This window comes from Rattus norvegicus, chromosome 2 (genome assembly GCF_021556685.1).
Source record: "Rattus norvegicus strain SHRSP/BbbUtx chromosome 2, alternate assembly SHRSP_T2T, whole genome shotgun sequence".
Classification (NCBI taxonomy): Eukaryota; Metazoa; Chordata; class Mammalia; order Rodentia; family Muridae; genus Rattus; species Rattus norvegicus.
The window spans coordinates 87941773-87954352 of NC_141535.1; the positions used below are offsets into that span (position 1 = coordinate 87941773).

Sequence of the window (12580 nt, forward strand, 5' to 3'; positions counted from 1 at the left end):
TTATAATATAAAATGCTTAACAAGCATAAATCCCGTGGGTGATATGGCAAATAAGAGAGCAACGTGAGTAACCTACCATCCTACTTAATGAGGATACTATGACAATTTTAAATCACTGACCGTCTACCTCCAAGAGCTACTCATAAGCAGATGATCACCAAGGAAACCAGTGCTAGGTGGACGGTTTTAGCCCACTATGGAGACATGGAGCTGCAGTGAAACCATGAGTTACCTATTGGGTAACATGTAGATGTTATTAGAGTCCCCACCTTCACACATTGCAGACTCTGAGAAAACAAACTCCCTCTCTGACTAGAATGCTTCCCAGCATGTGTTTCCCAACTAAAGAAATACCTTCCCACCCAACACTCTTATTTTTAAAAACATTTTTAAAGTTTTTTAAACAAATACAGGATTTATTTGCTTCATTGATTTACCTATTTTTTTACCTAGAAGTGAAAAGAGCTAATGAGTCTGAATTTTCTTTTTATTAAATTATTTTTATTTACATTCCAAGTGTTGTCCCCTTTCCCAGTTCCCCTCCCAGAATTCTTCACCCCACCCCACCCCCCTTTGCCTCTGAGAAGGTGCTCACACACACACCCATCCCCCTCACCCATCCCCACCCTCAGCATTCCCCTTCCCTGGGGCATCAAGTCTTTACAGGATTAGGTACATCCTTTCCTACTGAGTCCAGACAAGGCAATTCTCGGCTACATATGTGCCAGGGCCCATGAACCAGCCCATGTATACTCTTTTGTAGATGGCTTAGCTTCTGGGAGCTCTGAGGGGTCTGAGCTAATTGATACTGTTGTTCTTCCTATGAGGATGTCATGCTCTTCAGTTCCTTCAATCTGTCCCTTAACTGGGATCCCAGACCTCAGTCCAATGGTGGGCTGTAAATATCTGCATCTGTCTTAGTCAGCCTTAGTCATCTGGAAAATGCAAATCAAAACTACCTTAAGATTCCACCTTACATCAATCTGAATGGCTAAGAACAAAAACTCAAGTGACAGCACATGCTGGAGAGGATGTGGAGAACGAGGAACAGTCCTCTATTGCTGGTGGGACTGCAAACTGGTACAACCACTCTGGAAATCAACCTGGCAGTTCCTCAGAAAATTGGAAATAGTTCTACCTGAAGACCTGTACCACTCCTGGGCATATACTCAAAATATGCTTTACTATATGACAAGGACACATGCTCCATCATGCTCATAGCAGCCTTCCTTATAATAGTCAGAAGCTGGAAACAACCAAGATATCCCTCAACCAATGAATGGATACAGAAAACGTGGTTCACTTACACAAGGGAATATTATTCAGCTATTTAAAACTATTTTTAAGAACCTCTGGTTATAAAATGTGGATTAATGAATATTACCCTTAAAAGGCTTCAAGAGATAGCTATCCTATTTTAATGTTAAATTAACTTGGCTGCATTTCATCTCAGATAGATGGCAGTTATCAAGATAACTAAATAAATCCTTTAAGTATCCAGCTCATGAAATATTTATGGTACGTGGGTCTTCCTCTAAGCCTTAGGTTGGACTCTGCAGGTAAGAACACTGGCTAAGGTGCTCATTCTAATCTTTGGCCTCTCATCTTATATGACAGTAGACATCATCATTGTACAATTTACTCAAAATAAAATTATTCTACTGAGAAGAATATGAAGAAAAATCTCAGTAATTAACTTTACATTTACAAGATGAGAGAAATCTGAAACAAATTATTAAACTTAAGAAACTCAGGAACACAGTTTCACAAAATAGCAAAAGTATAACAAATATTCAAGTCTTAAGTGTGGTTATTGAGTTAATGATGGAATCACCTCATAATGAAAACACAAAAGGAACATGGTGTGCGACACTCCAGAGAGAATAGTCTGAAGTTAGTACCAAATGGCATCTTATAAAATCATAAGTTCTTCCTAGAAAATGCACTGAATGGTGTAGGCATTTATGCAAGACTGGGCTCATTGTTTTCACTGGTGATAGAAAAAACAACAGATATAGGATAGCACCCAGGGCAAATGTGGGAACCTGTTCACCAGCTCAGGGCTGTTCTGCTGCAGTGGTATTGTGTAAACTGCTGGTCTGAATCATGTTAATGCCATGAGCCAGACACATTGTCAGTTATCACCCTGGTGGTCACTAACATTCTCGAGTGAATATATTAGACGGAATAATGCCTTAAATAGATGTTCTTAGCCTGAGGAATTCTTCACTAAAACTGTAGGTTATTTTAGTCACAGGAGTAGTCACATTATTCTATCCTTATCCTTGTATGTTTTGTGTCGTATGCTATATTACAGTACATAAAATGAGAATCTGAGAAAATGTATTAAAGGAAATATATACTCTTGATTCATGAGAAAAATATTAAAACTGTAAGAACTGCTTGTTTAAGAATAATACCATTTCAGAGTAAATTTAAAGTTTTTATCAAACGCTCTTTAGAATGTTCAGCCAAAGCCCACAGCAAAGTTTAGTACAGTCTGAGGTTTGGAAGGCTGACATTACTGTCAGAAGGGCTGAAACAGTGTACTTCATGACATTAATATACATCCAATATTTAGCAATTGGACATCCATTAGGGCAAATCTAGGAGTGATGAGCTAAGTTATTTCAGACCTCTGGTTTTCTCTGTGGTGCCAAAGCTGCTGGGCAAGTGGAATCCACAAACATGAAATTCTCAAAAAGCCATTAATAGGAATGTCTCAGCTCCATTGTGTTTGCTCCCTTCCTGCTCTGGTTGTGCTGATCCACTGGTCAGTGCTAATAGAAAGATGCTCTCACTCTGCGGCCCTTCAGGGGCTGTGGCGGACGGTGATTGCTTAACAGGAAAGCCGCACTCTCGCCCTCAGCTGTGCACAAGAGGCTTCGGAATCTGGCCAACTGTTGAAAATTAGAGCAGAATTAATTTTACCACAGAATATCACACAGATCTTTATGAACTATGTGGAAAAGATAGAAGAGTTTTAGTCTTTAGTCTTCCAGCAGCTAAAAAATAAGGCAATGTAATAGGTCACAGATCATAAAGCATTGTTCTTTTAGATTCTCTTTGCTATATAAATAACAATGAATCCAAAATTAAATATATAAATATTCTTCACTTGAGGACCAAAGTTGAAATTGTAGGTTGTGCTCTAAACAGTACAAACCGGGATTTGCAGAACGGTTTTCTGTATTTTCCCCTCTCTACAACATACATCTGACATTTTATTACAAAAATGTCCTCAAATATACATCATCTTTTAAACCTCCTTATTCTATGTAATACATACTATAAGTATCTTTGTATATCAATAAATATAACTTTACGCACTACTTGTAATTGCTGCAAAGCTCTAAAACTCCAGTCATGTGAGGAAATTCAGGATTGTTAAATAAGATTTATCAAAAGTCCACAGTGATAAAGACTGGATAAATTCCCTGAAAAAATATATATATACTGCATATTAGAACAAGGTTTGTTATTTCTTTTGATTTTGCATTGTTTTGATGAAGACAAATTAGTAAACTGTTAGGCTGAGATAGTCCCCTAACCTCAGGCCACATCAGGTAGGCTTCCACCCTTCTTCCTTTCCTGTACAGTATCAGACAAGAGGGTGGCAGAGGAGAAAGCGGCTCTCACCATTAACACAGTAGCTTACAACCACGGCCTGTGAATGCAGCATCTGATCTGTGCTTGTGCAAATGAGATGCTGTCATGTCTTCTTAAAGAGCCCAGAAACGGGAACGAGAGGACAAATGATCACAACTTATGAATAGTCATTCTCCCTAGAGTAGAACCTTCTAGTTTGAAACAGATAAGACTTATGAGAAAGAGTTCCTGGTGAAATCCACAGAAACAGGCTAAAGTAACCCTGGTCATGATTCCAGTCAAGGGGAATGCAGTTCAATTCCAAGATAATGATCTATGCACCTCCCAGGACAACATGCCTCCCCAGGGATGTCACTGATTGCTAAAAAGACCACAATACACACACACACACACACACACACACACACACACACACACACACACACCACACACCACACACCACACAAATTCAATTCTCAGAAGTTTGTCATCAATCCCCACCTTGTATCCCTTTGTTCTCATCCGTGCAGAACTGCATCTTGCTGTAGAACTTTCCTCTACCACCTTGCACATTTGCCAAGAGCCCTAAGCCTTAGCACTCTCCCCATCGCCTGCCTAGCCAGGTAGGACATGCCAAGCCCTGCTGAGGTTAGTTTCTTTTGGCTTCATGACCTTCCTGGCTGGCTCAGATATCTTATCCCCACACGTAGGCACAGGCTGATTCAAGCAGAAAACTTGCCCCCTTTTCAAAAAGGCTGACTCAGCACCCATCCCTTCTTGGCAGGTTCTTCTCAGTGTAGCCTGCAGGCTGAGGGAAGTGTGACTTGCTTTGCTGGTTTCCTGGGCCCAACTACTAAGATCTTCATTTCCTTAAAGAGCAACCCCAGCAAGACAAAATCCTTTTTCCCAAAGTCCTCTAAGTAATTTTTTGTCACCCTTGTCTCAGTCATCTTTAAGAACTCTCTACTGCCAGCCAAAGTTGGGTAATAATAAAATTAAGTTCTTTCCTGGAACACAGAGATCCAGACTTTGTGCTTAAGTGCTTTATGCCACGTTATTTAATTTAATCCCCCAAATGACTACAATGCCCAAGTATGTGGTGGTCAGATGAGAAAGAAAGAGAAGTGGAGCAACTTGAGCATTGTGGAGAGAGATAAAAGTGGAGACGCAAGGGCAGAGAGGAGTAGCCTGCTGTGAGGGCCAGCCCTGCCATCTGGGGCCATGGTGAGGTCCCAGCCTGACTTGCTACTAAGGGGCATGAGTCCACTAGACTCCTAGTGGCTACATGACTGACCCTGCCCCTCATTGTATGCTATGCTCTGAAGAACTGGCTCCATTTCTCACAGGAGGCAACACTCAGGAAAGTGGGCCCTCCACCTCACCCAGGCAGCACAGTGGAACTGGCCCTGGGAGTGGGGGGTGTGGGTAGCCAATCCTAAGTGTAGGATAGCTGACCCTGCTACTCTTCTGCCATAATATGGCACAGGCAAATAGGTGATATCCCCCTGTCCACCACCACCACCTCAGGCAGTAGGCAAAGCTACCCAAAGGATCGTGAGCTCAGGAGATCCAGTCCTGCCCCTCACCAGCTGTACTGCACTGCACTGCATGGCAGAGATGAGCCTGGTAGTGTGGGTGCAGGTGAGCCAGCCCTGAGCATGAAAGCTCGGAGAGCTGGCCCTGCTACTACTCTTCATCTGCCATCTGGTGGCATGGGTATGGGATAATGCCCTCCCCTTTCTTATCCCTCACCACCTGCAATAGTCAGGAGAGTGGACCTGAGAACATGAGAGCAGGAAAGGCCACTATAGCATTCAGGAGAGTGGTACCGGCTCCTTGACTGGGCAGTACAATGGAGCTGGCTCTGGAGAAATGGATGCAGGTGGCCTGGTGCCAAGGGCATGAGAGCAGGTGAGCTGCCTTTCACCAATGGCAGCATTAGGTGGCCTAGTGTTAGCAGTGCTGGAGAGTTCACTCTGGTGGTGCAAATAAGTGAAAGCCTGAACATTGACTAGCTCTGTTAGCAACCTGGCCCAGATCCAGGGCTCTGTTTGACACACCCTAAAATCTGTATTATCAGTGAACATTTGGGATTCGTCAAAAGGCCAGTCCTGCTGTTTCAAAGCTGCAGGATCTCCATGACACAAGGCAACAGCAGGATAACCAGGAGGAGCCGTGGTAAAGATCCATTATCGATGGTGTTACTGAAGCCAGAGATCTTGAACCACACCAATGACTCCTAGGAGTGCTGGGGAAGGTTGTAAGGTAAAGGGCAGCTCTGATGGGTAAAACTTGGGTGCATAATGGGAATATCACAACAAATCAATTTAAAGAGAAAGAAAGGAGGAAAAAAAGTTGGGGGTGGCTCAGGTGGTAAAGTCACTTACTACACAACTACAATGAAGTATGTTCAATCCCAAGAACCCACAAATAGGTAAAAGGAGAGAAACAACTCCACAAATTTGTCCATTGATATCCATATGCACAGTGGGGTACATATACACCCCATACATATACACACAAACATCATATACAGACCCATGTAGACACCTCTTTCTCTCTCTCTCTCTCTCTTCTCTCTCTCTCTCTCCCTCTCTCTCTCTCTCTCTCTCTCTCTCTCTCTCACACACACACACACACACACACACACACACAGGATACTAAAAACAAGTAAAAATTTTTATAGAATTAAATGCCTTAAAAATTACTTTTGCCGAGTAATTTTTAAAATCAACAATATAAGACATTTTGTCTCAGTATGAAAACACTGAACAACTGAAAAATTCTTCCATATTTTGCATTTTTATAAACTTTAAATTTAGGAAAAATGTAGAGTTATAGAACTACTGCAAAAAGGCTATAAATATTTCCCACCCAACCCAACTCAGTTTTCCTATGAAAGACATCTTCTATTTTATGGTACCCTTTCCATACCCGTTGATTCAATATCAGGTTAGCAACATCAATTAAGGTTTCTGCCTAATAATGGCTTATATTTACTTTCTCTGTTTTGCAGCATTGAGGATTGAACCCAAGGTCTTACAGGATACAAGAGCTCTATCACAGAGTCCAATCCCCAACCTATCCATTGACATTCCTTTTCAGTTTTTCAGTCTCCTTTTGCTTTTGGCAACCTTGACACGTTGGAAGGAGTCCTAACTATATTCTGGTATGGCTCCCAACAGAGCTTTGGCTTAGAGTTTTCTATCCCCATGATTAAGTTGAAACATTTTAAAGTATCTTTTTTTCTTTATTCCTTAAATCTTAATAGTGATTTGAATGGTTATTAAATGTCTCCGTCAGTCTGGGTAAGATTGAAGTAGCTGACAGTGTCCCAGCTGCAGTCAATTTAAGCTAATGTTTCAGAGGAAATTGCCAATCCATGGGAGCTCTAAAATTAAGCTATTCTTTCTCATACTCAGACATGAAAAGTCACATTGACAATTTTAGTTCAATGAACCTCAACTATAACACAACAGTGAATTCAGGTTGAGGCAATTATAACCCCTACCTTGGCAGGGAGTTACTTTTAGTGAAGTTCATTTTATTCTTTTTAAATAACTAAATTATATATTTTGATAATGCTCTCTTCTAAATCACTCATGGATTGGAGAAAAAACAATAATAAAAAAACTATTTTCCAAGTGTCTTAAAAAATAAGGGTGTCCTTAAACTATGAACGGTCATAAGCCATTTTGAATTTATAATAATTAACTAAGTTTAGGAAATTTAATAAATGGGTAAGTGTAAAAATTTTAGCAAGTGAAAGGAAGAAAGTCGACTCTATTAATGCCTACTGAATCAGTAGTAGGTCTTTTTTTCGTATTAGATGATGGACAAAATCTATAGGGCTCCCGAATTTTTAATGTTTACTCACGAATGCATTTAATGTACATGACTTTTTGTCTGCACACATGTCTGTTTACCACTCACTTGCCTGAGTCTCCTGAAGGCCAGAACAAAGGATTGGAGTCCCTGAGACTGGAATTACAGACCACTCTGAGCTGCCTTGTAGGTATTGCAGTCAGTCCTCTTAAATACTTAGCCATCTCTCCAGCCTCAGGAGTCCTGGATTTTATCCAAACTTTCATGAAGTACTTTAATAACTATGCACTAAGTTGCTATTTTTCTCTAATCCTAAATACAAAGGCAACAAGGGAAAACACTCGGCATAAGTTCTCACCAAGTTCTCAAGGGAAAACTTGTCCTGAGATGACCTTGGAAAGATTAACCTGATGGAGGTGAGGTGGAGAATACTCAGGCAGGCAGTGCACAGGCCCAGAGCAGGAAGACACTGTAACTCCCTGCCAAGATAACTAGGCTCGTTGCTGTGAAAATCACAAGGCCTAATTTTAAACAGCTCAACACACATGAGAAAGAAATATATTAAGAAGTTCAACATTCAGGGACACATTTCTAAAGACATAGGACATTCTGAGAATCTAGATCCTGTGGCTTATTCCGAGAACTCCATAATCATATTACAGAAAAAAGGATGCCTGTGGTGCAACTCAGTGTCCAAGTGCTTAGCCTGAACAAGGCTTTGTATTTGATCCCCATCAGTTTTGAAGAAAAATAAAAATTTACAAAGAAAAATGCCAGAGTAAATGTTTACCAGGGAGGGCACAGGTGGCTGTGGCCCCTTAGCAATATTTCCTTGGGCAGACCCACAAACGCTTTATTAACAGAAGCCAACTTTCAGTAAAGCAGTAGAAACAAAATACTTGATAGGAGCTCTACACTCTTAATCTATGCCCTTAATCCAACATTTCCTCTTCTTGAAGCAATTGAGTGCATGTTTTTCATAGGTCAATGTCTGACACTAATGCTCACTTCTGAATCTGTGGGAACAGCAGTCTAAGGACTGAGCAGAGAGGAGTGGGTTCCCTTTCTTGAGACCCCTCTTTCGAGCTGTCCTCTCTCTACAAGCCTATTTTTATCTCAAATAAAACAAGCAGCAAAACAAAAAAACAAAAGCAAATAATTAGGCCTTCAAAATGATGCTTCATCCTCGAAGAGGTTCTTAACCTTCCTAACGCTGTGACCACTAATATAGTTCCTCATGTTGTGGTGATCCCCAACCACGAAATTGTCTTTGTTGCTACTTCATAACTGTCATTTTACTATTGTTATGAATCGTAATATAAATATCTGATATGCAGATATCTGATGTGCCTCCAAAGGGGTTGTAAATCATTTAAAGTTTAAGCACCAAACATTTCTAGGCAGTGATTCAAGTAAGGATTTATCCCAAAGATCAATTAAGAAAGGGATGAAAACCATGTACCTTCAATGGTGGCACATAAATGTAATCCCAGCACTTAGGGATCTAAAGCAGAAAGATCCCAATTTCAAGGCTAATCTGGGCTACATGGAAAGATATGATAAAAAGAAGGAAGGAAGGAAGGAAGGAAGGAAGGAAGGAAGGAAGGAAGGAAGGAAGAAAAGAAGGGAGGGAGAGTCAGAAAGGAGAGGACATGAGAACCTTATCTATTCCAACCATTCACTTAATTAATGAAAGAAAATGTCAGACTCCGGAAATAAAAACAATGTTTTAAAAATGATTTAGAAGTTTCCTCTGATAATATCGCAATTAACATGGAAGAATGAACATACCTGTTGAGAGCTGATACTTATAGGTTGTTTTAAAACAATCCACGTGACACTCTCAAGAAGAGGTGGAACCGTCAGAGAACCAGGGTATGTCCAGTAGTCCCAGGATGACGGAAGCAAACATAAGGGGTCAAAATTTGTGAACCGTGTTTGTTTACCCTGGAGAAGGGAATTGTTACAGATTACAAATAAGATAGCTACACACACACACACACACACACACACACACATACACATTCACTGTGTGATTATTTACTATCATCCATTAATATTTTAATAAAACAAATGTGTTTTAATTCAAAAAAGAACAAATACAGTGTGAATTTTATAAATTTATTTAAGAAGGACAAGAGAATGAGATATACCTAGGAGTCAACAGGTAGAGAGGCAGGGGGTCATGAGTTCAATCCAGTAAGAGTAACAGGCTAGTATGAAATATGGAGAAACAGGTTAGTATGAAATATGGAGAGAGGTCCCAGGAAGAGTCTTATTTTATGGAAGTAGTATTTTAAGTAAATTATAATTTAAGTCTTTTTTAAAATAAGAGTATGTATGGTATTAGTACTTAAATCTGCATAGACTTATTGGTGACTACTTCAGATAATATCAGGCTCTTCACCATTCTGAAAATAAATTATTTCTGCAGTCTGGATCTAGTAAGTTGAAGCTTGTTTCAAAGAAGGAAGGATATGGCATGTCTACTGTGTAAGTATTCAAAATTCAGGAGAGTAGAAAGATGTTGGTTACTAACGAGCAGTAATTAATTTTACCTTTTCCTTAATGGAATCCAAAATGTCCGTGATCTTTTGCAGTTGAGGATTGTGCTCCCCAATCTAAAAGTGTAAAGTTTCAAAACAGGCATAATTACAGGAGTAAACAAGCAGCAAGCATTTCATTTCAATCCTACTTTTCACTCTTCTCTAGAAGCCATAGTCAGCTCAAAGCCTACCTGACGAGTTGACTGTGCCAGAAGAGTCTGAACAAGATGGCATTGTGGGGATCCTAGACTGCACTGCAGGTTGGCGCCAAAGCTGGTAGTAATAGCTTCGCGTGTCTCAGACATGCATGTGTGTGGGTGGGTGTGCACGTATGAGAGTATCAACCATACACATGTGGATGCTCGAGGAGACCAGAAGAAGGAATCAGATTCTCTGCAGCTGGAGTTGCAAGCCCTGGTAGGCGATCTGGCTAGGGTCTGAACTCCGATCCTCTGGAAGAGCAGCAAGCACTCTTAATTGCTAAGCCGCATTTAAGACGCAGGTTTACTTGAGAGAAATCCTGCTTAGGAAAGTGACTATTAAACCGCTCAGATCCAGACCGGCTGGGCTGCCCTCAAATCTTCCATGAAATCTTAGATCCCTTACTCGCAGTCTAAAGTTTAGTGCCCCCCCCCCACCCCCCCCACCCCCGAGCTGGGGACCGAACCCAGGGCCTTGCGCTTACTAGGCAAGCGCTCTACCACTGAGCTAAATCCCCAACCCCCCTAAAGTTTCTTAAAGTCCCAAAATCGAGGGGTTCCACCTGGAGAGCATATGCATTGTAAATACACAAATCCACCAAATTTACACCTTTCATTAATAGGAACATTTTCAATCTACTAAAAGGTTTAAGACCCTGTAAGAGTCAAGCATCTTATGCCATTCTTGGATCCTGTTGCTAGCGGCCAGATTTCATGGATAAAATCCTGGCTGCCTCTGCTTGGCACACCATTCCCAGTGTCTGCCTCTCAGTGCCAGTTTCACAAGTTACAACATCACTCAGATAATGTAGCATGGAAATTGTGCACGCCCTGTAAGAAACTGTCTCCAGGCGAGATGGCTGAACTTGTTGTTCACATGCAAATATTAGAAAAGAAGTGTCGTACTCTTTGTTTTTTTCTTCAAAACAATTGATCAGTATTTCTGAGATGCTTTGCCAATGTGATCAAGCAAATGCCTCAAGAATCATGAAACTGAATATTCCTCTGTTCTAGGGCTCTAAATGTTGAAATCAGGAACCAGAAGACCCTAGGTTTCTTTGGATTTCAGCTGTTCTCCTGCTTTCTTGCTGGCATGGCGGTTGCTACTCACATACTCTACTGGCAATTCAAAAAAAAAAAAAAAGTGACTCTTTCTCCAAAATATTACAGAACGTTTTAGTGTTCACTTCAAAAGAAAAATACTAGATTTAGAGCTAGTTTGCTTTTGAAAACTAGTTAAATAGCTATTTCAAATCAAACAGTAGACTCTCACCTGTAGAAATACTCCCAGGACAGCCAGCCCATCGGACTCATGAGCTGCCTCTACAAAACTGGGGTATTTGTCTGAATTCCAGTGGACAACATGCAGCTGAAATAAAAACATACAAAATTGTTCAGACATTTGAATAAGGATAACAAAAAATGGAAATGCTAACTAAGTATCGACGTAACCGTCTGACACTGAATGTTCAGGTGCATAACGAATTCTTCATCCAGACACTGACTTCATTCCCCTTAATCTACTCTTATACAAAATGAGACCAGAAGGATTATGGGCTACTGGCTAGCTGTGACTCAGGGACCAGTTGCCCATAGAGCCCACCGAGGTACCTGAGCTCTACAGGTACAAGAAGTCAACTTCCTATGAAGTGACAGATGAAGGAAATAAGGTTGCACTTGAAGCTGACCTGTTAGATGGTCCTCATTGCAGTCTCTCACTTTTGTGGCTGGGGAATTTGCATTCCCCTATGACAAACTATTCAAAATCTAGTCATATGCTTTTCTTCTTAGATCATTTGTACTGTTAAATGATAACCTCATACATTTGTGCAGTAGTTTGTTTTTACAGGCAGTGTTCTGGTGTGGGGGTACACCATTCCCGTGCTCATACTGAGCTGACTGACCGAGGCAGTGTACATTTTCTACCTTATATAAATAGACTCAGAGCTTTTGCCAAGAACAAGGTATGATTGCCGTGGGTCAAAAAGTCATAGGTATCCAAGTGAGAAAAAAGGCAGCTGGTGCTAGGAAGGAGGGAGAGAGAAGTTTGAGAACTTGAGACTCTTGAAGAGACTCTGCCTATTTTACAACTTCATTCTCACACAAGCAGAAATTTGCGAAACCCAAAGAGCGCCTACTTGTTAGACCACATGAGCACTAGAGTATCCCAAACACAGAGGAATATGAAAGTAGGCAGAGTAACCATGCTGACTACCACTTCAGTTCTGCTTGAAAGGACAGAAAGAAGTCAAAGGGCGATATGTCATGCCTAGAAGATTTAGTTCCTATGGTAATTGCTGCAGGCGGGGCCATGTTGTTACAAGCAAGGACCACCAGAGACCACCTCAGATAAGAATCCTTATGGATCTGCTTGGCAATTCAACAAGGGACACTCAGTCAGCCTTCATGCTCAATTCACCC

At 40.9% G+C, this 12580-nt stretch overlaps 1 protein-coding gene across 1 annotated transcript in view; it reads right to left on the reverse strand.

Annotated features, from left to right (window-relative positions):
• Positions 1-1642: 1642 nt before the first annotated feature.
• Ca13 (carbonic anhydrase 13) overlaps positions 1643-12580 on the reverse strand; it is a 31082-nt gene continuing 20144 nt past the window's right edge. The window contains 4 exon segments of the mRNA NM_001134993.1: positions 1643-2900; positions 9205-9360; positions 9972-10034; positions 11433-11528. Of these exon segments, the coding sequence (NP_001128465.1) occupies positions 2781-2900; positions 9205-9360; positions 9972-10034; positions 11433-11528 (435 nt within the window). The 3' untranslated portion in view covers positions 1643-2780.